This window comes from Panthera uncia, chromosome E3 (genome assembly GCF_023721935.1).
Source record: "Panthera uncia isolate 11264 chromosome E3, Puncia_PCG_1.0, whole genome shotgun sequence".
Classification (NCBI taxonomy): Eukaryota; Metazoa; Chordata; class Mammalia; order Carnivora; family Felidae; genus Panthera; species Panthera uncia.
In genome coordinates this window covers 16,575,656-16,602,687 of record NC_064815.1, presented here as the reverse complement: position 1 = coordinate 16,602,687, position 27,032 = coordinate 16,575,656, and the positions used below count along the sequence as shown (strand labels likewise).

The window sequence follows — 27,032 nt, the reverse complement described above, 5'->3', positions numbered from 1 at the left end:
CCTCTGTGCACATCTTGGGGCCTGGGTTGGGCCCCTGGGGACAAGCATCTTAGTGTCATGCGGTCCAGAGAGCAGCTGCCCGTCCCGGGGTGCGCGGGTGGAGGGACCCGTGGCCGCGCGCCAGAGGCCCCCAGCTGCCGCTCACAGCTCGGCTGTGCGTCGGGGAAGCGATGTGGCTATTACTCTGGCTCAGGAGACGGCGGCAGGAGGACCAGGACCCAGGAGGCAGCATGGCAGCCGGGAGGCCGCAGGGCTAAGCCTGCACCTTTGGTTCCCGGAGGGGGCTGGGACTCCACCCGGGTGTCATCCTTGGGGGCAGGAGGCCAGCCGCCCCTGGGAGGAGGCGCTAGAGAGACAGGGAAGCGGCGGCCCCGGCACCTCAACCCTAGGCTTGGAGAGGATGAAGACACTATCCCGAGACCCCCACAGCCCAGGCCTCTTGGTTCAGGAGTGGGGAAAGGCAGTCTCCCCCGGGGTGGGTGGGTGCTAGCCCCTCAGGTGTCCTTGATGTCCCTGATGTCCCTGAGGGGCGCCTCATCCATGATGCTGCGCACTTGCTCCAGACTCTCGGCCTGGCGGATCCGTTCTAGGCGCACCTGTGGGGCCCGGCGAGGCAGGAGAAGGGTGCTTGGCGGGGAAACGTAGCCCCCGCCCCACCTGCCAGCCCTCCAAGGGGCGAGGGCCCGGGACCGGTACGCCCAGGCGCCCCATCTTCCCAACCCACAGTGAAAGTGGGTCCAGGGGAAGAAATGGGTCCTGACAGAGTGGCCTGATGCAGCGCGGGCTGGGCAGGTGGGGCTGACACAATATGCCACACGTGGCATGCCAGGCTCTGGGCCAAGGACTCCACGTGTCCAAAGACAGACGCACACGGCCTTCAATTTCTTTTGGGCAATAACTCAGAGGAGAGGAGGATGCCGGCCTCGGGAAGAGGAAGGGAACTCCCCTAATTGGAAGGCTGTCCTCGCAGGATCTAGAACAAGCCACCTGGATCATGCCAGCCTGATGGGAAGGGGACACACTGTACCTGCAGGGCCTGGGACAGTCGTACAAAATCCCTCTGCACCTGTTCACTGGTCTCGAGCTCAGCCTGCAGCCGCAGCACCTTGGCCCTCTGTTCTGAGAGGAGGTCTGTGAGCTGGGCCTGGGGGGACAGGACGCAGAGCTGGGGCTGGCACCAGATGGGACGGCGTGCGGCCAAGGAAACAAGATGCCTGGCCAGGGGTGCCCCTTCCACACCGTCCCTGACCCTGACCTCTTCTGTGAGGCCGGAGCCCGGTGGCTACCTCGGGGCCTTCCTGCCACCCGGCCTAAAGGCGACAGAAAGGGCGGGAGAGGCCGGCGGGGGTCTCCACGCTGCCGCCCCTCCCGCCGTCACGGAGTCTGGCCCCGGAGTCCAGCCTCACCTTGCTCTGTTCCTGCTGGATCCGCTCCATCTCCGTCCTCAGGCTGCACAGGGAGGCTGGGAAGTCAGGCAGGGGCCGGACGTCAGGCCCGCACCCTCCCTGCCCTGCCCCCACCCCCCGCCCGGGCCAGGCTCCAGCCCATACTCACCCTCCATCACCTCTGCATGGAAAGGGAAAAAGAGAGGTCAAGGCTTGTTCTTACGTGGTCTCCTCTCTCTCCCCATCTGCTGCCCGGGTGCTCCCCTGTGGGGAGGTCAGCCTCCCCGGGGGCGAGGCCGGGGCGGCTCCCCTCCTCCGCCCTCACCTGTCTCCTCCCGCTGCACCCTCAGCTGGCCCTCCAGGCTGGCCCTGGCCGCAGTCTCCTCCTCCAGCGCCTCCCGGAGCGTCACGATCTCAATCCGGAGGCGCTCAGCCTCGTGCTCCCGGGCCTGCTGCTGGGCCCGCGCCTCCTGCCTCGTGTGGTGCACCAGCTGCTGCAGCTCCTGCAAGGGAGGCCGGTCACCTGCCCGGCGGGCCAGCAGCCCGATGGGGACGGGGCGGGGAAGGGGACAAAGGAACGGCGGGAGGGAACTGAAAAGGGGAAAGGACCCCCGTGGCCGCTCCCAAGGAGAGTGGACGGACAGAGCCGGCAGTGAACACGTTACAGCGGCCACACCGCCAGGGCTGGAGGGACCCGCCGGCACGGCGCTGAGGGAAGAAAGTTCCCGAAAATTGCCTAGAGCGGGACACCGTTTTGTAATGCTCAGAAAACAAAAGCACTGCGCTATTTGGACAGACGCGCATGTAGAACAACAAAAATGATACCAAAAGAGAGCAAGAGAACGACAGGGGATCCACCAGGATCTCAGAGACACTGAGAGTCCCCCACAGTCCCATGGGGACACCCAGTTGTAGGATTACCCTCAGTTCAATCAAAGGTCAGGACGGCAGAAACAGAACCCAGGGGCTTACGGGGGCGCACGGAAGGAGACAGAGGCCGTAGCTCTCAGGGTGGGCAAGGGTTCCGGGTGACCTTCAGGTTCCTAATGAACTCGGTCCACAGAGCCACGCACAACTTGGCGAACACAGTCAACGAACACAGCTTGGTAATAAACCAAGATGACGATGAATTCAGTTTTGTGGCTCTCACTTCAAAATAACAAACCAGGGGTGCCTGGGTGCCTCAGCCGGTTAGGCGTCCAACTTCAGCTCAGGTCGTGATCTCACAGTTTGTGAGTTCGAGCCCCACATCGGGCTCCGTGCTGACAGCTCGGAGCCTGGAGCCTGCTTCAGGTTCTGTGTCTCCCTCTCTCTCTGCCCTCCCCCACTCTCGCTCTGTCTCTCTCTCTCTCTCTCTCTCTCTCAAAAATAAACATTAAAAAATTAAAAAACAACAACAACAACAACAGTCAAATCACTGCCTCCTTCACGTCAAGCGCTCTGCAACTCATCTTCTCTTTACACCGAGGCTGGGAAGGGGGTATGGTCTCAGGCCAATGCTCTGCTATGCGTGGAGGATAAGGGCCAGCAGGGTGGCCCCCGGGCTGTCAGCACCCACACTCCCCTTACCGGCACCAAGCTGGGCAGTGACTCCTCGTGACCCTCATCCTGCTCCAGGCCCCGGGGGGCTGAAGACAGCGGCTGCTCGGCCCGGAGTCCTTGGTTTTCCTCAGTCAGCCGCTTTACCTCGTGGCTCAGGCACTTGTGTGATGTGGCCAGCTCTGCCTGGGGATGCATAGTCAGTAGGAGGGGGATGAGGGGGACAGGGTGTCGCCAGAGCCCCGTGAGGCCAAACCCTGACCCCCCCCCCTCCTGACACCCTCCGCTGCTGAGAAAGGAAGAAGCACCCTTTATTAAGTGCCTTTGGCGCCCAAGCTTCTTATACACTCTTCTTTTAATTTTTTTTTTTGAGAGAGCATGAATGGGAAGGGGCAGAGAGAGACAGAGAGACAGGCAGACAGAATCCCTAGCAGGCTCCGCACCATCAGCACAGAGCCCGATGTGGGGCTCGAACTCACAAACCGTGAGATCACGGCCAGAGCCGAAATCAGGAGTCAGATGCTCAACCGACCGAGCCACCCAGGCATCCCCTTTATACACCTGCCTCGGTGGCTTGGAGGTCACAAGTGGCGGGCCACCTCGAGTGTTTTATTCGGTCCGTACTTTTTTTTGGTTGTTTTTAAGCTTCAATTAGGTGCCAACTTTAGGGGCGCCTGGGTGGCTCAGTCGGCTAAGTGTCTGACTTCAGCTCGGGTCATGATCTTGCGGCTCATGGGTTCGAGCCCCCTGTCAAGCTCTGTGCTGACAGCTTGGAGCCTGGAGCCTGCTTCCGATTCTGTGTCTCCCTCCCTCTCTGCCCTTCCCCCACTTGCGCATGCACACGCGCGTGCACTCTCTCTCTCAAAAATAAACGTTAAAAAAATTTTTTTTAATTAGTTGTCAACTTTAAACGTCAGGAGACAGCACGCAAATACCCAGGCTTCTGGCTTCTCTTGACAAATCAGAAAACCTGGCAGCACCGAGCCCGCATTCCCATGTGGCTCCGGTCACAGAGCCGAGGGGCAGCGGCGCCCTTTGCGGTCCTCTCGGCTCGGCCACAGCGCGCCTTCCTGTCTACACCTGGCCCGGGAGAATCATGTACGTCTCCTGGCTGGGCTCGGGGAGTATCCGGTTCTGCAAGCCTTGCTTTTAAGCCGCACGACTGTGCACGCCAGGTCCCACCATCTCGATTTCAAGGAGCCGAGGCAGAGGCTCCAAGCTCGTGGGGTCGGCTCAGGATCACCGAGCTGGTGCGTGGGGGGGCCCCGTGCGAACGCAGAACGCTTGCTCTGACCGCAGCGCCCGGTGCCCTGGAAACCCTTGGCGCGCCCGACCGACACCAACTCCAGGGCACAGCCTGAGCCGCCGGGGGGCGGGGCAGGACAGGTGCCTTGACCTTTCCACGTGCCCCTCTCGGCCAATCCCCGTCACACTCCTCTCCCTCGTGCCCGGCCCCCAGCCCTCACCATCTGCAGCTGAACCCGCTCCTGGGCCTGGCTCACGGTCCCCTGCAGGGTCCGCAGCAGCTGCTCTGAGTTCTGGACCTGGGCCAGGAGCACTTGCATCTGTGGGTGGAAGGAGGTGAGGGTGAGGTCGGGGCCGGGAGGCAGGCCGCCGCCGGGGGGCCCTGCTGGGGCCGCGGCAGAGCGGGGCCCACCTGCTTGGTGCAGTCCTCGTTGCTCCGTCTCAGACCCTCCTGCAGCTCGTCCCGCTCTCGGCTGATGCTCTCCAGGTCCTTCTGCAGCTGCCGGCCCTGCCACGGATGCCGGCCTCGGTCTCAGCCTCCGAGCGGAGGCCTGCCCTCCTCACCATGCCCCTCGGGCCTGCCTTCTACATCTCGGTGGGGTGAGGGTCGGGGGGGTGGGCGGGCATCTCTCAACCGGCCACCCTGCCTCTGTTGCCTGAGCCCCAGTTCGAGCTCCAGGGGTGGACACAGGGGGTGCCCGGGGAGCATCCGGGGAAGGGGGAGGTGGATGCGAGCGCGTGGGCAGGCCGCTCCGCCCCCTCCACTCACCTCCATTTGCAGCTGCTCCCACTGGTTGTCCGGGACGAGCTGGTAACCAGGAGGGGGCAGGTAGATGCCCTCGGGGACCAGGGTGCCCGTGGACACCAGAGAGGCGGTCTCTTCCTGCTCGGGGCTCAGGCCCTGGCGGCTGCGGGGCAGGGACGTGCTGCCGGCCCCGCCACCGAGGGAGAAGGAAGAGATGGAAGCGCTATCGTCACAGTTGTGGGCGAAGGCTTCGGCCGCCGCACCCCCGTCTCCACTCAGCTCCTCGAGAGGCTCCAGCGGGGGCGACGGGTCCCGGGACAGGGGCAGCAACTCCGCGGAGCCGTGTAAGGAAGGGGGAGGCCGGGGCCGTCTCTAGGGGAAGGGGCAGGGAAGAGGCTGGGGGGCCGGGGTCCTGCGGCGCCCCCTCTTCCCGCAGCAACCCCCCGGCCGCCCCCTCACCTGGATCTCTTGAATGAGCTCCTCCGCCCTGAGCAGTTTCGCCTTCAGCTCCTCAATCTCCTGCTCCATGGGCAGCACGATCTCCCGAAGCTTCTCCGAGTCCTCGTGGGCCTGGAGGAAGGGAGGTTGGGCAGCAGCCGTCCCCCTCCCGACTACTGGACCCCTAGGGTCTGTTCTGAGCCTTCTCTCCAAGCTCGTCAGCCCTTCTGATCCTCCCAAGAGGGTGCCGGGCCTCCCCATTTTAAAGAGAAAAACACAGAGGCTCCGGGAGCTTATGCGACTTGCCCAGGTCACACGGCAGGTAAAGAAGCCAAAGTCGCGACTATCTTCCTGGTACCCACTCGCTCATTCTCTCCTTCCCCGACATCCATTTTCAGTTGTTTCTTTTATCACAGAAGCTTGCATTGATAGTTGAGCGCGTGCCCTAAATCCTACAACACCATCCACGTTTCTCACCTTCCCTGTAACTAAGCATGGCCACTCGACCAAGTTCCAGCAAAGGAGATGTAAATGCAAACTTCCAGGGCAACTCCTTAAAGGGAGAGGGTGGGCTTTTCTTTACTCCTCCCCCTCCTCCTCGACGATTAGAATGTGGACATAATGGCTGGCACTCCAGCAGTCATCTTGGGCCATGAGGCAATAAGCTACCTACGGCAAGACAGTAACCTAAAAGGAACCTGGGTTCCTAGTGACTTGTTGACCTGGCATCAGTCCTGGAATGTCTACCTGTGGACTGTAAGGAAAATAAATTTCTATCTTATTTAAGCCACTGTTGGTTTGGGTTTTCAAATTTCATCCTAACTTGTACGTCCTTTAGTCCCATCACCCCCACATTGCTAGCAATTTCTTTTTGGTCTGCTTTCAGGTTTGGGATCCTGCTGAACCTGCACAGCCAAGGCAATGGTCTCTGGCCATCCCTGAATGTCACACAGGCTCCTCTATCCAAGTACAGCCAAATCTGAACCACTCACGACAACATTTCTCCTCCTCTGGGCTTTAGGTCACCTACCCAGCTGTCCAAGACTGAAATCTGCCGGTTACCCATCCTCTTCCAATCCATGCCATTTCTGCCTCTTGAATCACTCAAAATCCTGTCTCAAGCAAGCTCAGCTTAACCCTCCAAATCCTTTGCGGGAACAGTTGCAACAGGCCGGGGAGGCCCGCGTGGCCCAGACAAAACACTTCGGTCCCATCTGAAGCCCGGGAGTATACGCTGTGCGGATGCCATGCGTTGGGTGGACGACGGCAGGACGCAGGAGGCGGGCCGGGGCTGAACTGCCATGTCTCTAGGCCCCCTGTGCTTCTGCTCGCCGCACCAGGCCTCCACCCTGCAGAGCCCTCTCCCTCACCGCCCTGTGTAACTGCTCCCCAGCAACACTCGAGCACAAGCAGCAGCCTCTGCCTGCAAGCCGTGCGTCACAAGCCTCCTTTCTTGGACTCCTATTTTGATTTTGTCTTTCTACCCAGGCCGGTTACTACACTTCCCGAGCCTCAGTTTCCTCGTGCATGAAATGAGGGAACGATGCGAATTTGCTTTGAAAGGTCAGCAAATCAGCTCCCACCCCCTGTTAATGACACCAGTAGTAATGGGGGGGGGGGGCGATGCGCCATAGAGATTAAGAACAAAAACCAGACCGCCTAGACAAACATTTTAGAACCAGACTGCCTAGGTTTTGAAATTCCCACTCTGCTTTTTTTATGCGCACAGCCTGGGGAGACCCACTGAACTCCTTCAAACCTCACCTTACTCATCTGTGAAATGGGTCTAACGGAGCTCTCTTTCAGGGGAAAGACGGGGTCTGGCCCGCAGTTATCACAGTGCCTTGTGTATGAAAGCTGTCCTGAAGTGTCAGCTCCCTTCCGCCTACACGATCTCCTTCATTTTGGAGGTAAACAAACCTGGCCAGCCCTCCAGAAAGTGGCAGGGCCAGGACCTTGCCAAGTCTGGAGCCAGTACATGCCACACCCAGAATTATGACTGGGTGCCCTGCTCCCAACGATCTGCCCGACAATCCCTGTGCCCCGTGGTCACCTTGACTGCCTCAGCATCTTTCTATATCCTGGGGCCGGGGGAGGTCACCCCAACCTTTTCCATCTGCTTCTCCAAGGAGTCCAGGGGGTGAGCCCGGGACAGCAGCTGCTTCAGGCGCCCCAGCTCCCGCTCCTTCTCCTCACAGTCCTGCTGCTGCTGCTGCTTCAGAGAAGTGATCTGGGCTTCATAGCTGCTGATGGAGTCTGGAGGGGCAGGAAGGGCAGCGGAGAGGGAGGGTCAGCGCGCTGGCCCTCCCTGGGGGTGAGGAGGGGGTGCTCTATCACTGCCGCTCTCTGCGAGGCAATTCACCGGAGCGATGGAGACTGTGGGCTCTGTGGACAGACGGCCCCGGGTCGTGAGCCTCTGCGCCGGGGTCCTCTGCCGCAAAGTGGGGACACTACGATTACCCCGCTGGGTTATCAAATGAAATGACACCTGGAAGGTGTTCAGCCCTCCTCCCGGTGCATAACAAATGCTGAAGAGACGATATCTACTCCTGTTAATATGTACCAATAACGATCAACCTCCAACGACAGTAGTACGTTCTTACTCTGGACCAGACTCCGCGTGGGGCTCTGGAACTAGAGAAACGAATCGATCACAAACCCGGACGCCAGAAGCCCACGTTCCGACGGGGAAGGAAGCTGCGGAAATAGTGACAAAGCAGCGGGAGAACATCCCCAAGAAGACCACTCCGGGGTTTGTGGATCCTAGAGCACGGAGCTCTTCACTCCGCCTGCCTGGCCACGAGAGGACACCAGCAGGTGGCGGAAAGAAGGACACATTAGCACAGCACCGGTGCAAGCAGAGGCTCAGAGGTGGGAAAGTAGATGGTGTATCGCGGGCACGGTGGGCATGTCGCAAGAGCTGGGGTGAAGGCCCCCGCAGAGACGTGCTGGAAAGCGGGGACAGGGTGGCAGGGCATGGCTCTTGAGACTGTGCACGCCCTACCAAAGGGTTCGGATTTATCCTACAGGTCAGTGGGAGGTAGAGGTGATGGTGGGTGGAACGGGGCCACTTTTTAAATTTTTTTTTTTTAAGCGTTTTTTATTTATTTATTTTTTTTTAATTTTTTTTTTTAACGTTTTTTTTTTTTTTGTGTTTTTAATTTTTGGGACAGAGAGAGACAGAGCATGAATGGGGGAGGGGCAGAGAGAGAGGGAGACACAGAATCGGAAACAGGCTCCAGGCTCTGAGCCATCAGCCCAGAGCCTGACGCGGGGCTCGAACTCACGGACCGCGAGATCGTGACCTGGCTGAAGTCGGACGCTTAACTGACTGCGCCACCCAGGCACCCCGTTTTAAGCGTTTTTTAAAAAGGCTTTTTAAAAACCTTTTATGTGAGGGGCGTCTGGGTGGCTCTGTCAGTTAAGCGTCCGACTTCGGCTCAGGCCACGATCTCACAGTTCGTGAGTTCGGGCCCTGCGCTGACAGCACGGAGCCTGCTTGGGATTCTCTCTCTCTGCCCCTCTCCGACAAAAAAAATAAACTTAAAAAAAAAAAAAAAGTACTTAACTCAGAGCCTGGCCCACAGTAAGTGCTCAATAAACGTTAACTAGGATGATGATCGTGACCGTGACAACTACAGGTGTGCCCCACTTTTCAAAAGTTCACATTATACCACTTTGTTTTTACAATAATCCTACATTACTACCTGCTTTTACCAGGAGAAATCAAAGATTTTCACTTTTACAAAAAATAAATAAACAAATAAAACAGACAAAAAGTGAAAACAGCGTGTAGTGTTTGTTTTACAGGGATCCGTGGCGGAGGCAGCACATATCCGGAACAGCCAGAGTGGCCCCAGCAAGCTCCCAGGGCACTACACTCAGCCTCTGGGGGCATCAAAGCTTCGAACTGTGTCTATGGTCATCCGTGCTTTTATCTCCATTTATTTTGGGCATTCATTAGCCAAATGTCTCCTACAGGATCAGAAAAGCCTAAGAGGGGCTATTTTTTGGGTCTGGGACCACTCGAACAATTTTCCACGTCAATTAATGGTAATTGTTTCTTCACTTTACATGCTATTTTGGCTTAGAAAATTTCCATTGGAATGCTCTACTTTTATATAGTGGGGGAAACCTGTATTATCATATTTAGGACACCCTTGGTTTCTCTTATACAGACAGGAAGTTTTATTTTTTATTGTTTTTAATGTTTATTTATATTTGTGAGAGAGAGAGAGAGACAGAGCATGAGTTGGGGAGGGGCAGAGAGAGAAAGGGAGACACAGAATCCGAAGCAGGCTCCAGGCTCTGAGCTGTCAGCACAGAGCCCGACACGGGGCTGGAACTCACAAACCGCGAGATTATGACCTGAGCCAAAGTTGGACACCCAAATGACTGAGCCACCCAGGCACGCCTCTTTTATTTTTTACTTACTTATTTTTTTTAGACGTATTTATTTTAGTAATCCTATACCCAACGTGGGGTTCAAACAACCCTGAGACCAAGAATCACATGTTCTAGGGCACCTGGATGACTCGGGTGGTTAAGCGTCTGATTCTTGGTATGGGCTCAGGTCATGAGCTCACAGTTCCTGCAATCAGATCGGGCCCTGCGTTGGGCTCTGTGCTGAAAGCACGGAGCCTGCTTGGGATTCTCTGTCTCCTTCCCTCTCTGCCCCTCCCCAGCTCGCTCTCTCTCTCTCCCAAGAGAAATAAATGAACTTCAAAAAAAAAAAAAAAAAGTCACATGTTCTACCAACTGAGTCAACCAGGTACCATGGAAGTTTCTTTTATTATTCTTTAAACAATTTTTTGATATTTACATTTCGAGAGAGAGAGAGAGCAAAAAAAAAGGGGGACACAAAATCTGAAACAGGCTCCAGGCTCTGAGCTGTCAGCAGAGAGCCTGACATGGGGCTCAAACTCACGAACCATGCACGAGATCATGACCTGAGCTCAAGTCGGACGCTTAACCAACTGAGCCACCCAGGCACCCATCCAGGTATCATGGAAGTTTCTTTTAAAATAAACGTACGCATGGCGCCTGGGTGGCTCAATCAGTTAAGCATCTGACTCCTGATTTCAGCTCAGGTCATGATCTCATGTTTCGTGAATTCACGACCCGTTGCTGTCAGTGTAGAACCTGCTTGCGATCCTCTCTCTCCCTCTCTTTCTCTCTGTCCTTCCCCTGCTCTGGCTCCCTCTCTCTCTCAAAAAAATAAGCAAACTTAAATAAATGTATGCAAGTTTTTACAAAACGGTCTATCTAAAGAACGAATACTAAGTAGATGACAGAGTAGGTTGTATGAGACAGCCATGGCACACAGGTGCTATGTGGACGCCTGAAATGCAGGAAGTACAGCCCCAGAGAAGTCTGGAGCCAGCAGTGGTTGTTAGAAAAGGAAATGACTCGGTGAGATGGGAATTTTAGGAAGTTTACTCTGGAAGCCAATGTCAAGGCCAGACTATAGAGTCGGACCTGTGAGAAGGCCGGAGCACCATCCAGGGGAGCTGTCAAGAGCTTCACTCCAGCAGGGGCCACAGAAGCAGAGGGGTGGGACAGGGCTGGAGACTATTTCAGAGACTCTGGACTCAGACTAGAGGACAAGGGGGAAATAAGAACAGAGGTTGGCAGGGGTGCACCTGGGTGGCTCAGCCGGGTAAGCATCCAACTCCCGCTCGGGTCATGATCTCGCGGTCCATGAGTTCGAGCCTTGTGCCGCTCTGTGCTGACAGCTCAGAGCCTGGAGCCTGCTTTGGATTCTGTGTGCCCCCCTCTCTCTGCCCCTCCCCCACTCATGCTCTGTCTCACTCTCTCAAAAATAAATAAACGTTAAACAAAAAAAAAAAAAAAAAAAAAGAACAGAGGCTGGAAGATCTGGGGCCCGGTGAGCTGGTGCATCTCAAGTACAGAGAATGGGAGGTAGGGAGGGAAGTCTGAACATGTGTGAGACAGTGCAAATGTAGGGGTGCTTGAGGAAGGAAGGAAACCGGAGGGTTAGACTCACAGAGACTGGGCCCAGAGAGGAGTCTGAAGCCCAGGGGCTTACATGAGGCCGGTTCCAGGAACTGAAAAGTTGCTCATCTTCAGGGTTGATCAGTCATCGGTGAGGGACAAGAAATGACACCAGGCAAGGGTACAGGCAGAGGCTCGGAGCTAAAGTTAGTGAAGTCACAGAACTGCTTCTAGCACAGGCAGGACCTCTATCCAAATCAGAAAGGGGGACCCCTTCCTCTGGGCCCTTAGGCCTGTCCTGTGCTCGGCAGCCGTGCTAACCTACCCACAGCTTATCTACCCCTTTCTTGTCATGCATTTCCCTCTTAGGGGGCCGCCAGGGAGTCTGGGAAGAGTCCCTGCCTCACCTTTCAGAATGGCCTGCAGAGAAGCCACCTCCTCTTGGCACTGCCGCTGCACTGCAGCCACAGCCTCCGCCTTCGTGCTCTCGCTCACCTCCGCCACAGCCTTCATGGTCTCCATTTCCGCCAGGGCGCCTGCCAGCTCCGCCCGAAGCCGGCCAAGCTCCTCTGACTCGGCCTCAGCCTTCGCGCCCTCCTGGGAATGGGGGTCCGGCGCTGTGGAGGACAGGGGTCAACTTCTTTTCCCATCACTCCCACGTTCCCCATACCCCAGACTACGAAATCTGCAAGTCCCGCCACCTAGTACCGCAGCCGCGATCCTCGCACCTTCGCCTGGCCCCGCCCCGCTCCCGACCCCGCCTCTTCCTCCGCCTCCTTCTCACCTCGTCGTGCCACGTGCTGCTTGGAGCCCCCCCCCCCCCCCCCCCTCTTTTTCCAGGCTAGACCCTTCCAACGGCCCCGCCCCTCCCCTCCCCGAACCCCACCTTTCACCTGCCACTGCCCCGCCAGACCACGCCCCCTCCTCCGGTGGCCGCAGGCCCCGCCCCCTCTCTCTCTCCCGGCGGCGTGGCCCCGCCCCTTTCTCCAGGCTCCCCTCACCACCCCCGTCCCCCGGCTCCGAGCTCGGCCCCGCCTCCGGTTCCGTCGCCCCTCGCGTGCATGGACGCGCCCTCACGTACCGGCCCCCTGTTGCCGTCGCCGGCCATCCTCGCCCGCGACCGCCGGCGCAGCTGCCGCCATCGCCTCCGCGCAAACGGCGGGTTCCAGCACTCCCTGGTGACGGCGCTCACCCCTTCCGGGTCCCCTCGGCTGTTTCCGGATCCGCTCGGCTGTTTCCGGATCGGCCCCGGGCTCCAGGCCCAGGCCGCAGCTGGAGGTTGATTGCCGAGCCTGGGCCGAAGATTTCCGAGCCGGAGCCCGGCCGCGGCTCCAGGCCCCGCCCCTCCCCGCCTTCTTTCCAGGGCAGCGATGTTCGAGAAGGGCGCTTGTCCTTCAAACCCCGAAGTTCTTTCATCAAAGGTCTTCTGGCTTTTCCGCGTGACCTTGGAAACTCTGCTCAAGTTACACCTCCTCGGAGACGCCCGCCGGCCTCAGCCTAAAGAAGGCGAAGCTCTCGCGGTGTCTCCCGAGTCCCGCAGCCAGCCCCTAGATGGGCCCCTGGTCCCCTGCTGCAGATGCCTGGCTTACGTTACAGCGAATTGTAATGTACCCCCTGCCTGTACCTCCGCGGCAGGGCTGGGTCAGCTTAACTTTTCTGGGCGCCGGGGTCCCCTTATCCGTTGGAGAAGTCAGAACCTTCCACGTCCCCACCCCCACCTTGATACTCAACCATTAATCCCCCTTCTAATCCCCCTTCCCCCTGCCAGTGCCTCGCAAATCCCTCTCCTCCCTGGGCCACTGGCCTAAATCAAGGTCTCTTTATCTATGAACTTGGCCACCGGCGACCTGACATCTTCCCTTAGACGGTGACGGGTGACCGGCAGCTCAAACAAGTGCAGTATCCTGATTCCCGTTCTCCCAAACCCGTTTTTCCCGCTGTGGAGTACATTCCAGGAGCCTCCAAGTCCTGGAAGCTCTACCTCCAAAGGACAATATTCCAGAAGGTCTCCCTTTTTTCTTCAGCCCCACCACCTATCTCCCGAACTTCCACAATGCCTCCTAACTGTTCCCCTGTGTCGCCTTTTGGCTCCTTCAGTTAATTCTCAAAGCAATTAGAGTGATCTTTGCAAAACCGATATGTCATCCCTGTTTAAAATCTTCTAGAAAATTACGATTTGAAAATGGGTGAAGGACAGGAATAGACATTTCACTGAGGTCAGAGATGGGAAATCTATGCATGAAAAGATGTTCAACATCGTTAGCCATTAGGGAAATGCAAATTAAAACCACAAGGAGATAATCACTACACGCCTCCCAGGATGGCTTAATTTATTAAATTTAAAAAGAGTGATAGGGGCGCCTGGGTGGCGCAGTCTGTTAGGCGTCCGACTTCGGCCAGGTCATGATCTCGGGGTCCGTGGGTTCGAGCCCCGCGTCAGGCTCTGGACTGATGGCTCGGAGCCTGGAGCCTGTTTCCGATTCTGTGTCTCCCTCTCTCTCTGCCCTTCCCCCGTTCATGCTCTGTCTCTCTCTGTCCCAAAAATAAATAAAAAACGTTGAAAAAAAAATTAAAAAAAAAAAAGCGATAATACCAAATGCAGGTACGTATACGGAAAAACTGCAGTTCTCTTGCATTCCTGATGGGAAATGCAAACGGTATAGCCTCTCTGGAAAAGAGTGTGATGGTTTCTGGGGTGCCTGACTGGCTCAGTTGGATGAGCATGTGACTCTTGATCTTGGGGTCCCAAGCTCAAGCCCCATGTTGGGTGTAGAGATTAAACAAACTTAAAAAAAAAAAAAGTGTGACAGTTTTCTTTCTTTACTTTGAGAGAGAGTGGGGGAGGGACAGAGAGAGAGAGAGAGAGAGAGAGAGGGAGAGAGAATCCCAACCAGGCTTCACACTTCAGCGCAGAGCCAGATGTTCAGCTCAGTCCCACGAACCTCGAGATCATGACCTGAGTTGAAATTGAGTGGGACGCTCAACCAACTGAGCCACCCAGGTGCCCCAGGAATATGACAGTTTCTAATGAAACTAAACATCTTATTTGAACACACCAAGCTGTTCCCCACCTCAGAAGACACCTCTTCGGTGAGGCCTTCCCTCACCATCCTGTCTCAAGTAGGTCCCTCTATCACCTGTCTGCCATTAGATGATTTCTTACCATCTGAAATTGTTTATTGATTAACTTGTTTATTACCTGTCCCCCTTTACCCTTCCAGGTCCCCAAAACTTGAATCAAAGCTCCATGGGGTTGGGAACTTTGTCTAGTCCCTTGCTATTTCGCCAGCACCTGGCACAGTACCTGATTTAGAAAACAAACAAAACAAAAAAAAAAAAACACACATAGTAAACATTTGGTGAATAAACAAATGAATGAACACTTTCCTTACTGATCTCTCTGGCTTCCCTCTCATCTCCCCTCCACCCTGCAGCCAGGGGGAGTTTTAGAAAATGCAAATCTGGCCAGGTTAGGGGCTCCTGGCTGGCTCCGTGGGAGGAGTGTGAGACTCTTGATCTCGGGGTCATGAGTTTGAGTCCCAAGTTGGATGTAGAGATTACTAAATAGACAAACTTAAAAAAAAAAATCTGGGGGCACCTAGGTGGCTCAGTTGGTTAAGCGTCCGACTCTTGGTTTCCGGCTCAGGTCATGATCTCGTGGTTCATGAGTTCGAGCTCTGCATTGGGCTCTGTGCTGAGCTCCCGTTGGGGTTTTTCTCTCTGTCTGTCTGTCTGTCTCTCTCTCTCTCTCTCTCAAAAATGAGTAAACTTAAAAAAAAAAAGAGTATTAAAAAAAAATCAGGCCAGGTTAACTCCTGCTTATAAATCCCAAGCAGTTTACTGCCCTCAAATTCCCTCTGTGTGTGGCAGAGTAGCTTGGGAAGGAAATGAAATGGGGACTATAAATAAGGCTCCAGTCAACTGTCAGGCTTGGATTTTATCCTGAGGCCCTGGGAGCCTTTGCAGGGTATTGAGCAGGAGGAGCACATGACTAATACCAAGGAAGTTCTTTCTGTGTAGAGTGTAGGTAAAGAGCAAAAGATAGAAGACAGCTCACAAAGGAGGCTATTGAATTGGTTCTGGTTGGGAAGGGAAGAGCCCCCAAAGAGGAGGAAGTTGATTCTAGAAATACTTAGGATGAAAACGGACTAGCCCTGGTGACTGAGTGCATGAGAGAGAAGTGAAGAGAAAGTTTTCTTTTACTCTTCCTAATTTCCTTTTGTTGTTTTTGTCTTACCAGCAAAAAACGGTTTACTTGGGAATAGCAGACAATTGCAATTCAGGATAAGCAAGGGACAGCAAAAACTATATGCTAGCCCAGCAAATACAGGAGAGGGATGTTATTTTATGGAGAAGAAGTAGTTGGGAGAATCCCAACTGGGCGCCTGGGTGGCTCAGTTGGTTAAGTGTCGGACTCGGATTCCAGCTCAGGTCATGATCTCACGGTTCATGAGAGCCCCGCGTCAGGCCCTGTGCCGACAACTCCGAGCCTGGAGCCCGCTTCAGAATCTGTGACTCTCTCTCTGTCTCTGCCCCTCTCCTGCTCACGCTCTCTGTCTCAAAAAATAAATAAGTGTTAAAAAAAAAAAAAGTTGGGAGGGGTTGTATTGAATGAAAATTCGTTGGAGAAGAGCAAGAATTCAGGATGATAATGGTTTCTCTTTGGCTGAGTTGCAGGGATGGTCGATTTCTTGTAGGAGATGTAATGTACGTCTTTTCCTGTTGGGGCCTGTGAGGATGATTCTCTCCTGTGGAGGGTTCTTCCCTTGGGTCTGTAATTGACAACGCTTCCTACAATTGAGGTAGAACGGTTATGGTGGAGTGCTCCCCCTTCTGGCCTGGTTTCCCTTCATTAATTTTCACATTTTTATGCAACAGATACTTAATGAGCCCCTACTAGATGCCAGGGAACGAGCCAGTAAAGATTCCTGTTGTTGAAGAGTGAACAGTCTGGGGCAGGAAGTAGTTGAGAGATTAACAAATAAACAAGCGTATTTGGGAATTGGGGCAAACGCTGGGAAAAAAAATAAAACAGGGGTGTGAAATCAAAGGTACCTGGAGGGTCAGGGAAGGCCTCCTTGAGGAAATAACATTTGATCTGAGGCCTGAGGGATAAAAAGGAGCCAGTGAAGTGAAAAGCTGAGGAGCGATCAGGAAGGAAAGCGGCAGGTGCAAAGACTTTGTTTGGAGCGAGGGACAGAGTAGTAGAGGGTTGAGATGGGAAATGGAGGCAGGTGCAGCCTCACTCAGACTTTGGAGGCCATGGTGTGGAGTGTTTATTTTGGTGTGGAGTGTTTATTTTAGGTAGAGGAAACACCACTACAGTGTTCTTTTTTTATATATATGTTTATTTATTTGGGGAGACAGAGAGCGCAGGGGAGGGGCAGAGAGAGAGAGAGAGAGCATCCCAAAGCAGGCTCTGCACTGTCAGCGCAGAGTCAGACGCGAGGCTCGAACCCATGAACCGTGAGATCACAGCCTGAGCTGAAATCAAGAGTCAGATGTTTACCCGACTGAGCCGCCCCGTCCCTATGGTGTCCTAAGCGGGAAAGTGCAGGGGAGGCAGCTGGAGAGCTAGTGAGGAGCTAGCGAACACGGAGCCTCCTCACCCTCTCGATTCCCCAATGCCCCACTCTTCCCCCTCCTAGCCACCCCAACCCGACCAAAGGGAAGTGGGGCCCTACCAGCTGGAGGGTCCCCTGGGGTTCGCCTGAAGCAAACAGGAAGCTGCCGCCCAGCGAGACGAGCCTGGGAACTGGCAACTGAGAAAGCAGGTCTCCTGGGTCCCTGGCCCCTTTCCCTGAGTGACTGCAGAGTGAAAGTGGAGACACAGCCACGTATACAGAGAGACAGATAGCTGGAGGAAGAGGAAAGGAGGGGAGAGACGGGGTGGGAGTGGGGGCAGAAGAACAGATTTATTAAGAGTTAGGATTCCCGAGTTCTAGGGCTCCCTGTGTGATCTCAGGCAACACCCTGCCCTTTGGGGGCCTCAATTTCCCCATTTCTAAATGGGTTCCTTCCATAGCTGAAGCAGGCAGGGCCTTCCCAAGTTCTTCCCCAGGAAGCAAAGGGGCACTGATCACCAGTCATCTCTCAGGACCGCTGTGCGGGAGCTGCAGTAGCAACCTGGCACCCGCCCTTGGCCGCTGGCTGATGCTGACTCTCACTAACTGAGGGCCTACTATGCGCCAGGCGAAAAATGCGGCACGCATGCTGTCCTGTTGCCTCTTCACAAACAAGATTTTCATCGTGCTATCACTGTCCCCAGTTTACGGAGAAAGAAACTAAGGCTTAGATGAATGAAGGAACTTAGCCAAGTGGGAGACGGGGAGGATTCAAAGTCAAGTCTGCCAGATCCCAAAGTACGTGTGACGGGCCAGCTGTACAGAGTGGGAAGGAGGCCCAAGGCGTGTCGGCTGAATGAATGAATGGGGTATGTGTGTGAAGGGAAATGATTTAGAGCCTGAGGTTGAAGGAGGGAGGGGGAGAAGGAGGGAGCCCCTAAAACTGGAGCCGCTTAATTCAACAAATATTTATTGGGTGCCGGCGATGTGCCAAGACTGTCCCAGGGCACTGCGCATTCAGTGGTGAGCAGGACCAAGTCTCTGCCTTGAGGGCTTATACTCTAGTGGGAGGAACAGAAAGGGATACACAAATAAGCTCATTTCACATGGTGCGAGGTGTCGGGATGAAAATAAAAGTGTGTCAGGGTAGAGACAGGTTTTGTGGGTCCAGAGGGGTGCCAAGGGAAGGGGACTGGAGGCGTGACCACCCCTTCCTCCCCGGGGGGTGGGGGGGGGGAACTGCCTGCCCGCCTGCCCGCCCCCACAGACACTCATGGTTCAGTGCCCCCCAGGCCCCCACCTGCCCCCAGCATCCACCGCGCGGCCAAGCTGGGTGCCCCGGGGAGTCTGGCCGCCATGCCACCTCCTCTTCTCCTCTTCTTCCTCCTCTTCCTGACCCCTGAGGGAGTCAGGCCCCAGAAAACACTGCTGGTGGAGGCTAAAGGTACGTCCAAAGGGTACAGATGGAAGGAGTTGGGGCTGGAAACTTGGGCCTGCCAGGGTGCCCTTGACCAAGTAACTATCCTCTCTGGGCCTTCATTTTATTATCTGTAAAACTCAGAGAGGGGTCGGAAGGACTCTGAGCTCATCCACTTCCAGCTTGTGGGGTCGCTGGGTTATCACCCAGTGTGAGGAATGAAGGGGGCTAAGAGTTCCTCTCTCTCTCTCTCTCTCTCTCTCTCTCTCTCCTCAGAGGGAGGCAAAGCTGAGCTGCCATGCCTCAAAGGTCCCTCAGATGGTCCCCCTGAGCAGCAGGCCTGGTTTCAGGGGGCTCAGTCAGAGCTGGACCCAGGTTCACAAGGCCTGGGCATCCAGAAGGGGCCCCTGGGCCTCCAGCTCCTCATCTTCAACGTCTCTGACCAGATGGGGGGCTTCTACGTGTGCCAGCTGGGGCCCCCTTCTGAGCAGGCCTGGCAGTCTGGCTGGACAGTCAGCGTGGAGGGCAGCGGTGAGGTCTGGGCTAGGGCAGGGAGGGGTGGATGAGAAGAGGGAGGCCCCACGGATGGAGGATGGTCCGGCAGTGAAGACAGATTTGCAGGGAGGGGTCGGAGGGTCTGCGGGACAGGCACGCAGCTAGTTTTAGGTGGCTCCTAAAAACTCCTGTGGCTTCGTGACTTCCACCCTGAGCTGTTCCAGATGTCTTTCACTCTTGTCTGTCTCTGAATTCCATTTCTCTCTCTGGCTCTCTCTGGGTCTTTGTCCCTCTCTGTCTCTCTTCCTCTCCTGGATGTGTCTGTATCTGGTTCTGGGTCTTTTCCCAGGGGAGCTGTTCCGCTGGAATGCTTCATACCTAAATGACCCAGGCTGTGGCCTGGGGAACAGGTCCTCAGAGGGCCCCAAGCCCTCTTCTGGTTACCCCACAAGCTCCCAGCTGTACGTGTGGGCCAAAGGCCACCCTGAGATCTGGGAGACAGACCCTGAATGTGCCTCGCCCAGGGGCAGTCTGAACCAGAGCCTCAACCAAGGTAAGGTGCTGGGGAGATGCCAGGAAGCGGGGGTGCCAGGGAGGCGGGATGGCGATTGGGAACCGGAGGGTGTGCAGGGAGGAGACCCCAAGGATTACACTTTCCTAGCCTTGGCTCTCCCTGCCCCAGACCTCACCGTGGCCCCTGGCTCCACATTCTGGCTGCCCTGTGAGGTGCCCCCTGCCTCCGTGGCCAGAGGCCCCATCTCCTGGACCCTCGTGCGCCCCAAGAAGCATAACATCTCATTGCTGCACTTAAACCTGAGGGAGGATGCCCCGGTCAGAGAGATGTGGGTCCTAGACACCCTCAGGGGAGGGGCTGTTCTGTTGCTGCCCCAGGCCACCGCTCGAGACGCTGGCACCTATCATTGTTACCATGGCAACATGACCATCGAGATGCAGCTGAAGGTCACTGCCCAGTCAGGTAGAGTTTCTCCCAATTGTGGGGCACCCGTGTGGGGCTACTGGGAAGAACTGGAAGCCAGTCGACCTTGGCGCCCCAACCTGAGAGCTAGTGCCAGACTCATCCCAAACCCCAGCTTCCATACTGAACACTGATTCCATCTCCCGTCCTCCCTTGTTTCCAAGTCACGACTTTTCTGGGTCGTCTCTTCCTACTGGTTGCTCCTTCCCACAAGCTTTGACAGGGTCCTCCTTCCTCCCCAATCCTCACCGTTGGAGCTCTGAGGCCTCTTCTTACACCGTCAGCGCCCTCTCGTCCTGGTCTACCCATTCTTCCTGTTTGCCCTCCTCTCCTCCCATGGGTCCTTAGGCCACCGTGCCTTAGTGACTCGATTCCGGGTTCCATACACCTCACACCCAGCCATTTCCTGGAACTGCCATTCGATGTTCCATAGACACTGCAGGCTCAAAAGACACAAAGCCAAACCCCACATCTTCCTGGAGTGTAGTCTTTTGGGTGTCCCTGTGTAAGTGAAGGGCACTACCACCTGCCCACAGGCCAAAGCCAGGAACCTGGGTATCTTTCCTTTTCCTCACCCATCCATCAACCCAGTCACAAGTGCTCTGCCCATTCTGTCCCCCTTAATACAATCCTCCTGTGGTACCCCAACCACAGTTCTCAAACTCAGCCTCAACTTTCACTCCCATCACACTGTGGCTTCCCACCTCTGACCCTGTGAACTTGACTCTGTCCTTCACTTTGAAAATGACTGTCCTTAACATGCTCCCCTTAATCCTAACATAGAGTCTAACTATAGTCATGGTTTGTTCAATAGATACTGCCCCAGGCCCCATGTCAGGCTCTGGGGCACAGTCTGTGACCTCAGAGGGAGGGAGAAGAGCTCTCCTTGTAGCTTGTGATTTTGAGGACCTGTGTCTTGCTCATGTTCCCAAGATTTACGGTCCTTTGAGGTCCCGAGGCTGGGAGGCAGGATGCCAGCCTGGGGCCCTCATCTCATACCTGCTTCTCCCTATCAGTAAGACACTGGCTGCTGGAGGCTGGTGGCTGGAAAGTCCCCGTTGTGCCATTACTTTATCTGATCATCTGCCTGGGTTCCCTGGTGAGCTTTGTTCATCTTCGAAGAGGTGAGTCATGTCCCCCAGCCCATCTGCCTAACCCACCCCATCTTCCTCAGGACAGCCAACACTGGCCAGTCTGACAACCAACCATCTTTCTCCCCTCGCATACCTTCCCCACAGGCCTCCAGTCCTGTCCCCAACTCCTCTAAACGCCCTCCAAAGTTACCGGGCCCCTTGGATTTTGAAGTCCCATCCCCTCCATGGACCCAAGTGGCCTCCCCGGTGCCCCGCCAAACTTCACCCTGCCTCCTCTGATCACTCCTCTTAACTCCCACCAGCCCTGATCCTCAGGAAGAAAAGAAAGCGAATGACCGATCCCACCAGAAGGTAACGATGCGAGCGCACCCGCAGTCTCCCATTCCTGCACTTTTGCTTTATGCTTTGCACTTACTGTTTCCTCTGCTCAGCATGTCTTTCCCCCTTCTCTACTGCTGAAATACTGCCCAAGCTTCAAAGCCCAGCTCCAAAGCTACCTCCTCTGTGAAGACCTCCTTGGAGTGATCCCAAACCCCTCAATAGGCTGTGCCAGAACACAGGAGCTAAACACAAGTGGCTACATCTTATCTTCCAAGGGCCTGGCCTCACTGTGCAACTCCTCTTCCTTCGCCAGGTTCTTCAAAGTGACGCCTTCCCCGGGAAGCGGGTCCCAGAATCAGTACGGGAACGTGCTCTCCCTTCCCACGCCCACCTCTGGGACGGGTAGGAGGCACCGCCCACTCTCTGACTCCAAGCTAGAACCCCACCCATTTTCCCCGGTCACTCCAATCCCCTGAGGGCCCGGCCTTCCCGAGCTCCGAGCGCCGCCTTCAGGAAAAAGCCCGCCCCCGGGCGCGGGGTCCCGCCCAGATCGGAGCCCCGCCCCTAGCGCCGTGGCGGTACCCCAGGGCTAATAGCCCCGCCCCCAGGACGCGGGCCCCGAGGTCCAGTTCCAAGAGCCGCACCTCCCGGGAGACGTAGGCCACGCCCCCAGCTGGCACAGCCTCCAGTGCCCCGCCGAGCCCGCAGCTTCCTCTCCTTTGCCCAGTCTCGCAGACCCTTAGCCTTGACCGCCCCCATCTCTTTTCTCCCGCCCCGTTACAACGTTCCTCCCGCCAGGACGCGCCCTAAGGTGGGCTGCAGGCCTGGGGGCCGCCGTCCAGTCGTACGGAAACCCGCGCAACGACGTACAGGAGGTCGGAGCCGCGGGGCCCCGGAGCCCGCCACCAGCAGGTGATTGCGGGGCTGGGCAGGGGTCCCCACGTGGAGCGTGTGGGAGCGGTCTGTGTCAGGAAGAGTGGACTGGGGCCTGGGGGGGGGGGGGGGGGGCTGTGACTCGGTTCCCACTTGTGTCCCCAAACCCCAGGCCCAGAAGAAGAGGAAGGGGAAGCCTATGAGGAGCCGGACAGTGAGGAGGGCTCCGAGTTCTACGAGAATGACTCCAACCTCGGGCAGGACCAACTCTCCCAGGGTAAGACTGCGCTCTCCGCGGCTGCCCCACCTCCTCAGCGGCGGGCTCTGGGCCCTCGCCGGACCCCCTTCCTTCTCCACCAGATGGCAGCGGCTATGAGAACCCTGAGGACGACGCCTTGGGTCCCGGGGATGAAGACTCCTTCTCCAGCGGTCAGTTGGGGTCCTTGCGGGGCCTCAGCGACTTGGGAGGACCCAGAGGGCTGTGGCGCCCCTACAGGGCAGGAGTGGTCTCTGGAGTTCTCTTTTTTTCCTGCAGCAGCCGAGTCTTATGAGAATGAGGATGAAGAGCTGGCTGAGCCAGTCGCCAGGACAGCAGGTATGTGTGAGGATGGTCAGGGTAATGTGGGTGTGGGTGTGTGTGGGGGGGGTGACCTGGAGGCCAGCAGGAATAACTTCCTTCTTCCTTCTCTAGACTTCCTGAGCCCCCATGGGTCTGCCTGGGATCCCAGCAGGGAGGCAACCTCTCTTGGTGAGAAATGGCTAGGGACCCTCCTGCCTTGCCCAGATTGGGTTGACTTGGCCTCAGCGCTGACTCCACACTCAACCTTGACCTTGACTCCGACCCCGGGCCTAATCCTGGTCTTAGATGGACTCCTAACCTTAACCTCCACCCCAATCCTGATCCCAGTATTTACCCCATCCCCAACTGTGAACATCAGCTCTGATCCCAATCCGATTCCAGCCTGCATTTTGACCTCCACCTCACTGCAGCCCCAGCGCAAACGGCAGCTTTGACCCCAGTTGTCTCTACAACCTCCTCGTGACTGTGACTCTGACTTTGACTTCTTCCGGTTGGGTTCTTGACATGGATTATAATCTAATCCATACCTGACCGTAATCACTCCTTCCTAGTACCCACGGATCAAGCCTTCCACCTTCCTCTGCCTCTCAGATTCCCTCTGTATGTCAGGCCGCACTTCCCTTCCCCAAGCCCCCAGCATGGCGCTAGGCCTCCCAACTCTCCTGCCCACGCAGGGTCCCAGTCCTACGAGGATATGAGAGGGATCCTGTATGCAGCCCCCCAGCTCCGCTCCCTTCGGGCCCAGCCGGGTCCTAATCATGAGGAAGGTGGGTGCTTCTCCTGCTGTCCCTGCTGTCCTCTGAGACTTACCCCCTCCCAGTCTACTCTGTCTCCACCTGTACCTTACTCCTCCCGGTCCTAATCAGATGCAGACTCTTATGAGAATATGGACAATCCCAATGGGCCAGAACCAGCATGGGGAGGAGGGGGCCGCATGGGCACCTGGAACACTAGGTGATTCCTTCCAGGTGAGCTGGGAAATGCCCTCTAAGGAAGGGGGAGAAAGCGGGGGAGGAGTAGGGGTGGATGTGGTTCTCGGGGAGGGAGAGGGGAAAGGTTTCCCGAGGCCTGGGGTTCAGGGGAAGGGCTCCTGGAACCTCCTCGTCACCATCTCTTCTACATAGCCTGGGCCTCATTAGGCCCCCGAGATCCATACTGGATTCTGAAATCTGGGACCCCAAGCAGACAGTGTCGACTTCTGGAGCAGCGTTGACTCGGATGTGTATATCTGTGTGTGTGAGCGCACGTGTGTGTGTGTGTGTGTGTGTGTGTGTGTGTGTGTACCAATGAAACTTTGGCTCCCTTTACTTACTCCAAATAAATTCAGTGACTTCTTCTAATCCTATGACGTAAATGCCCTTGTATGGGAGGGGGAGGGAAGGTGACGATGTGTGTACTCCCCTCTCGAATCCAGCAGAGGACGGAGAGCTGCATCCTGGGTACGAAGGGGCCTCTTCCCTCCTGTGATTTGGCCTGCATCTGTTTAGCCACCATTCATTCAGCAGCTGGGGGTGCCCAGTGAAGAGAAAGCCATCCAGGAGTTGGCAGTCATCGCTGACATGTACTGAGCATCTCCTGGGGTGCCCGGGTGGCTCAGTTGGTTAAGCGGCAACTTCGGCTCAGGTCGTGATCTCATGGTTCCTGAGTTCGAGCCCCGCACTGGGCTCTGAGCTGACAGTTGGAGCCTACTTCAAATCCTGTCTCCCGCTCTCTCTGACCCTCCCCTGACCACACGCATGCTCTCTCTCTCAAAAATAAATAAACATAAAAAAAAATTTACTGAGCATCTCCTACGTTCCAACACCAGTTAACTATTTAATCTTTAAAAGTATTTTTTTTAACGTTTATTTATTTTTGAGAGAGCGTGTGCACCTGTGCGCACACACACGGGCACACAAGTGGGGGAGGGACAGAGAGGGAGACAGAGGAGCCCCGTGCCAGACTGGAGACCCAGTCCCTCTCCTGCTCCAGAAGGTTCAATGTGCTATAGAAGACTGACTAGAGTTTTCAGTCCTTACACACTTTATTGCCAGAATTTCGCTTAATGTACCCATTTTTTTCTTCGCAATGCCCTGTTATTTCGAGACCGTCTTCCTTCTTTATCTCTGAACCTTTACAACTTACTTTCTGTGTGTTAACACTATTATTCTGTGCCATGCATTGTGCTAATAAGTGCTTTACAAATAGCATCTCATTTTATCCTTACAACAATCCTTTGAGGGAGGGACGCTAAAATTATTCTGTTTACACCTGGGAAGCCTGAGTCATGGAGAAATTAAATACTTCCTGCTAACTGACCTTAGGTAACTTACTTAAGTCCGGGGACCCTCAGTTTCCCCGACTGTCTAATAGCATTAGGGAGGGGGCATGGTGTGGTTACCATTATCTGTATACTGGGTTGAATTTCCCCGTGGTGATGTCAAGGTCTCTTTGACTTCTTCATGTTTCTCCTGAGCTTCCTGGGCCCCACTGCCTGGGGGCCAGCAGTGACTTTTTCCCTCTGCTGTCTGTTGGGTGGCTTGCTTCCATTCTGCATCCCAGGGCCCGTGGGTGGATTTTTTTTCTGTCTTCTGTGCCCAGCCCTTTCTCAGCTCCTGGTTTTGGGCAAGACACTCAGTTTCCTTTCTCTGCTGTCCCTGGGGCCTCAGCTTGACCTCTGTCCCCATGTGGGTATGAAAACCCCAATCCTAGGGATCTCGGTGTCCCCGTGGAGTGCTAGACTTCAGCCACCTCTCAGCATTGTGGCTTTGATTTCCTTCTTTATTTCTAGCACCAGGAAGATTGTGTTGCTATTGAGCTCAGATATCTATTTTAAAAAGAAGAAGAAGGCGTGCCTTGGTGGTTCAGTCACTTGAGCATCTGACTTTGGCTCAGGTCATGATCTCATGGTTCATTAGTTCGAGCCCCAAGTCAGGCTCTGTGCTGACAGCTCAGAGCCTGGAGCCTGCTTCAGATTCTGTGTCTCACCCTCTCTCTCTGACCCACCCAGCTCACACTCTTTCTCAAAAATAAACATCTAAAACAATTTTTTTAGGGGCGCCTGGGTGGTTCAGTTGGTTAAGTGGCCAACTTCAGCTCAGATCATGATTCGCAGTTCGTGAGTTTGAGCCCCACGTTAGGCTCTGTGCTGATAGCTCAGAACCTGGAGCCAGCTTCAGATTCTGTGTCTCCCTCTCTCTGCCCCTCCCCTGCTTGTGCTGTGTCTCTGTCTCTAAAAAAATAAATAAACATTAAAATTTTTTTTAATAAATACATTTTTTTTAATTAAAAAAAAAAAAGAAGAAGGGTGCCTGGCTGGCTTAGTCAGTAGAGCACACAGCTCTTGATTACGGAGTTGTAAGTTTGAGACCCATGTTGGATGTAGAGATCACTTAAAAATAAAATATTTAGGGGTGCCTGCGTGGCTCAGTCGGGTGAGTGTCTGACATCAGCTCAGGTCATGATCTCATGGTTGGTGAGTTCGAGCCCCACACTGGGCTTTGCGCTGATAGCGCAGAGCCTGCTTTGGATTCTCTGTCTCCGTCTCTCTCTGCCCCTTCCCTGCTCATGCTTTCTCAAAAATAAACATTAAAAAATTTTAAAAAATCTTCAAAATAAAAGCAAACTTCCTATATCTTGCATAGTATATGTTTGGAGTGTGGGAGGTGGGATATGTACCTCCAGCATTACCTGGGGTTTCCATTCTGGAATGGAGTTTCTGTGGCAAAGAAAAAAAAATGCAAGAATAAGAAATCCAGATCTAGCTCAGCATTCAAACACCCACCTTACCCTTCAGTCAAAGGAAGCTCTCCAAATCGCCATAATCCCCACCCTTCCCTATTACCTTTCATCCACCCGCTTCAGTCCATTGAACTTTCCTGCCTGTGCCTGAAGCATTCGAGCACGTGACTCCGGGTAAAAACATCCTGCCTTCTTGAGGGCAAATCCATGCCGGGGTCTTCTCTGTGCCCCTGGTGCCTAGCCGGGAGACGGCAAAGATCAGGAGCTCCAGAAATACGTGGGGAAGGAGGAGTGAAGGGACAACGCAGGAAGCCCTGAGATTCAGAGCGCACAGGCTGGAGCCGCTCCTGGGAAGTGCGGACAGAAGTTGGGAAACAGGGGAGTGCCACTTTAGACCATCTGGTCTTTTTTCTTTTTTTTTAACTTTTTAAATGTGTATTTTATTTATTTTGAGAGAGAGAGAGAGAGAGAGAGAGAGAAAGAGTGAGCGCAAGCAAGGGAGGGCCAGAGAGAGAGGGAGAGAGAGTGAATCCCAAGCAGTCTCCGTGCTCAGTGCAGAGCCCGACGCAGGGCTTGAACTCATGAACCTTGAGATCGTGACCTGAGCTGAAATCAATTTCAGATGCTTAACCGGCTTAGCCACCCAGGCACCCCCGGACTATCTGTTTTTGTTTTAAGTTCATTC

At 55.3% G+C, this 27,032-nt stretch overlaps 2 protein-coding genes across 4 annotated transcripts; one reads left to right on the top strand and one right to left on the bottom strand.

Moving 5' to 3' along the window:
* Window positions 1–259: 259 nt before the first annotated feature.
* RABEP2 (rabaptin, RAB GTPase binding effector protein 2) lies at window positions 260–12,644 on the bottom strand. The gene is made up of 13 exons (XM_049638495.1): window positions 12,389–12,644; window positions 11,715–11,924; window positions 7,460–7,608; window positions 5,374–5,484; window positions 4,939–5,286; window positions 4,582–4,677; window positions 4,391–4,489; window positions 2,955–3,110; window positions 1,711–1,888; window positions 1,555–1,566; window positions 1,407–1,462; window positions 1,028–1,144; window positions 260–596 (listed from the first exon to the last, which is right to left on the bottom strand). The coding sequence occupies exons 1-13, from the start codon at window positions 12,447–12,449 to the stop codon at window positions 495–497; spliced, it is 1,695 nt and encodes a 564-aa protein (XP_049494452.1). The 5' UTR covers window positions 12,450–12,644; the 3' UTR covers window positions 260–494.
* Window positions 12,645–17,713: 5,069 nt separating this feature from the next.
* On the top strand, window positions 17,714–24,479 carry CD19 (CD19 molecule). Of its 3 annotated transcripts, none has more exons than XM_049638492.1 (15): window positions 17,714–18,315; window positions 18,565–18,819; window positions 19,133–19,336; window positions 19,466–19,759; window positions 20,776–20,883; window positions 21,156–21,204; window positions 21,488–21,576; window positions 21,973–22,086; window positions 22,220–22,324; window positions 22,408–22,476; window positions 22,583–22,642; window positions 22,739–22,795; window positions 23,302–23,394; window positions 23,494–23,595; window positions 24,042–24,479. In XM_049638492.1, exons 1-14 carry the CDS (start codon window positions 18,228–18,230, stop codon window positions 23,583–23,585), a joined length of 1,677 nt encoding a protein of 558 aa, XP_049494449.1. In that variant the 5' UTR covers window positions 17,714–18,227; the 3' UTR covers window positions 23,586–23,595; window positions 24,042–24,479. The 3 variants fall into 3 exon arrangements, with proteins under 3 accessions (XP_049494449.1, XP_049494450.1, XP_049494448.1); XM_049638493.1 differs by lacking the exon at window positions 24,042–24,479 and adding an exon at window positions 23,752–23,979 and having other exon boundaries at window positions 17,715–18,315; window positions 22,586–22,642; XM_049638491.1 differs by lacking the exon at window positions 24,042–24,479 and adding an exon at window positions 23,752–23,979 and having other exon boundaries at window positions 17,715–18,315.
* Window positions 24,480–27,032: the final 2,553 nt, after the last annotated feature.

What these genes read in the sequence shown, in the direction of transcription:
- RABEP2 (XM_049638495.1), bottom strand. Translation starts at nt 12,449, where the DNA reads ATGGCGGCAGCTGCGCCGGCGGTCGCGGGCGAGGATGGCCGGCGACGG. An exon ending in TCTGCAGGCCATTCTGAAAG is followed by an intron (nt 7,609 to 11,714) that starts GTGAGGCAGGGA and finishes CTGCCCCTCCAG; the next exon opens with ACTCCATCAGCAGCTATGAA. An exon ending in ACGAGGACTGCACCAAGCAG is followed by an intron (nt 4,490 to 4,581) that starts GTGGGCCCCGCT and finishes TTCCACCCACAG; the next exon opens with ATGCAAGTGCTCCTGGCCCA.
- CD19 (XM_049638492.1), top strand. Translation starts at nt 18,228, where the DNA reads ATGCCACCTCCTCTTCTCCTCTTCTTCCTCCTCTTCCTGACCCCTGAG. An exon ending in GCAGGACCAACTCTCCCAGG is followed by an intron (nt 22,325 to 22,407) that starts GTAAGACTGCGC and finishes CTTCTCCACCAG; the next exon opens with ATGGCAGCGGCTATGAGAAC. An exon ending in GGGTCCTAATCATGAGGAAG is followed by an intron (nt 23,395 to 23,493) that starts GTGGGTGCTTCT and finishes GGTCCTAATCAG; the next exon opens with ATGCAGACTCTTATGAGAAT.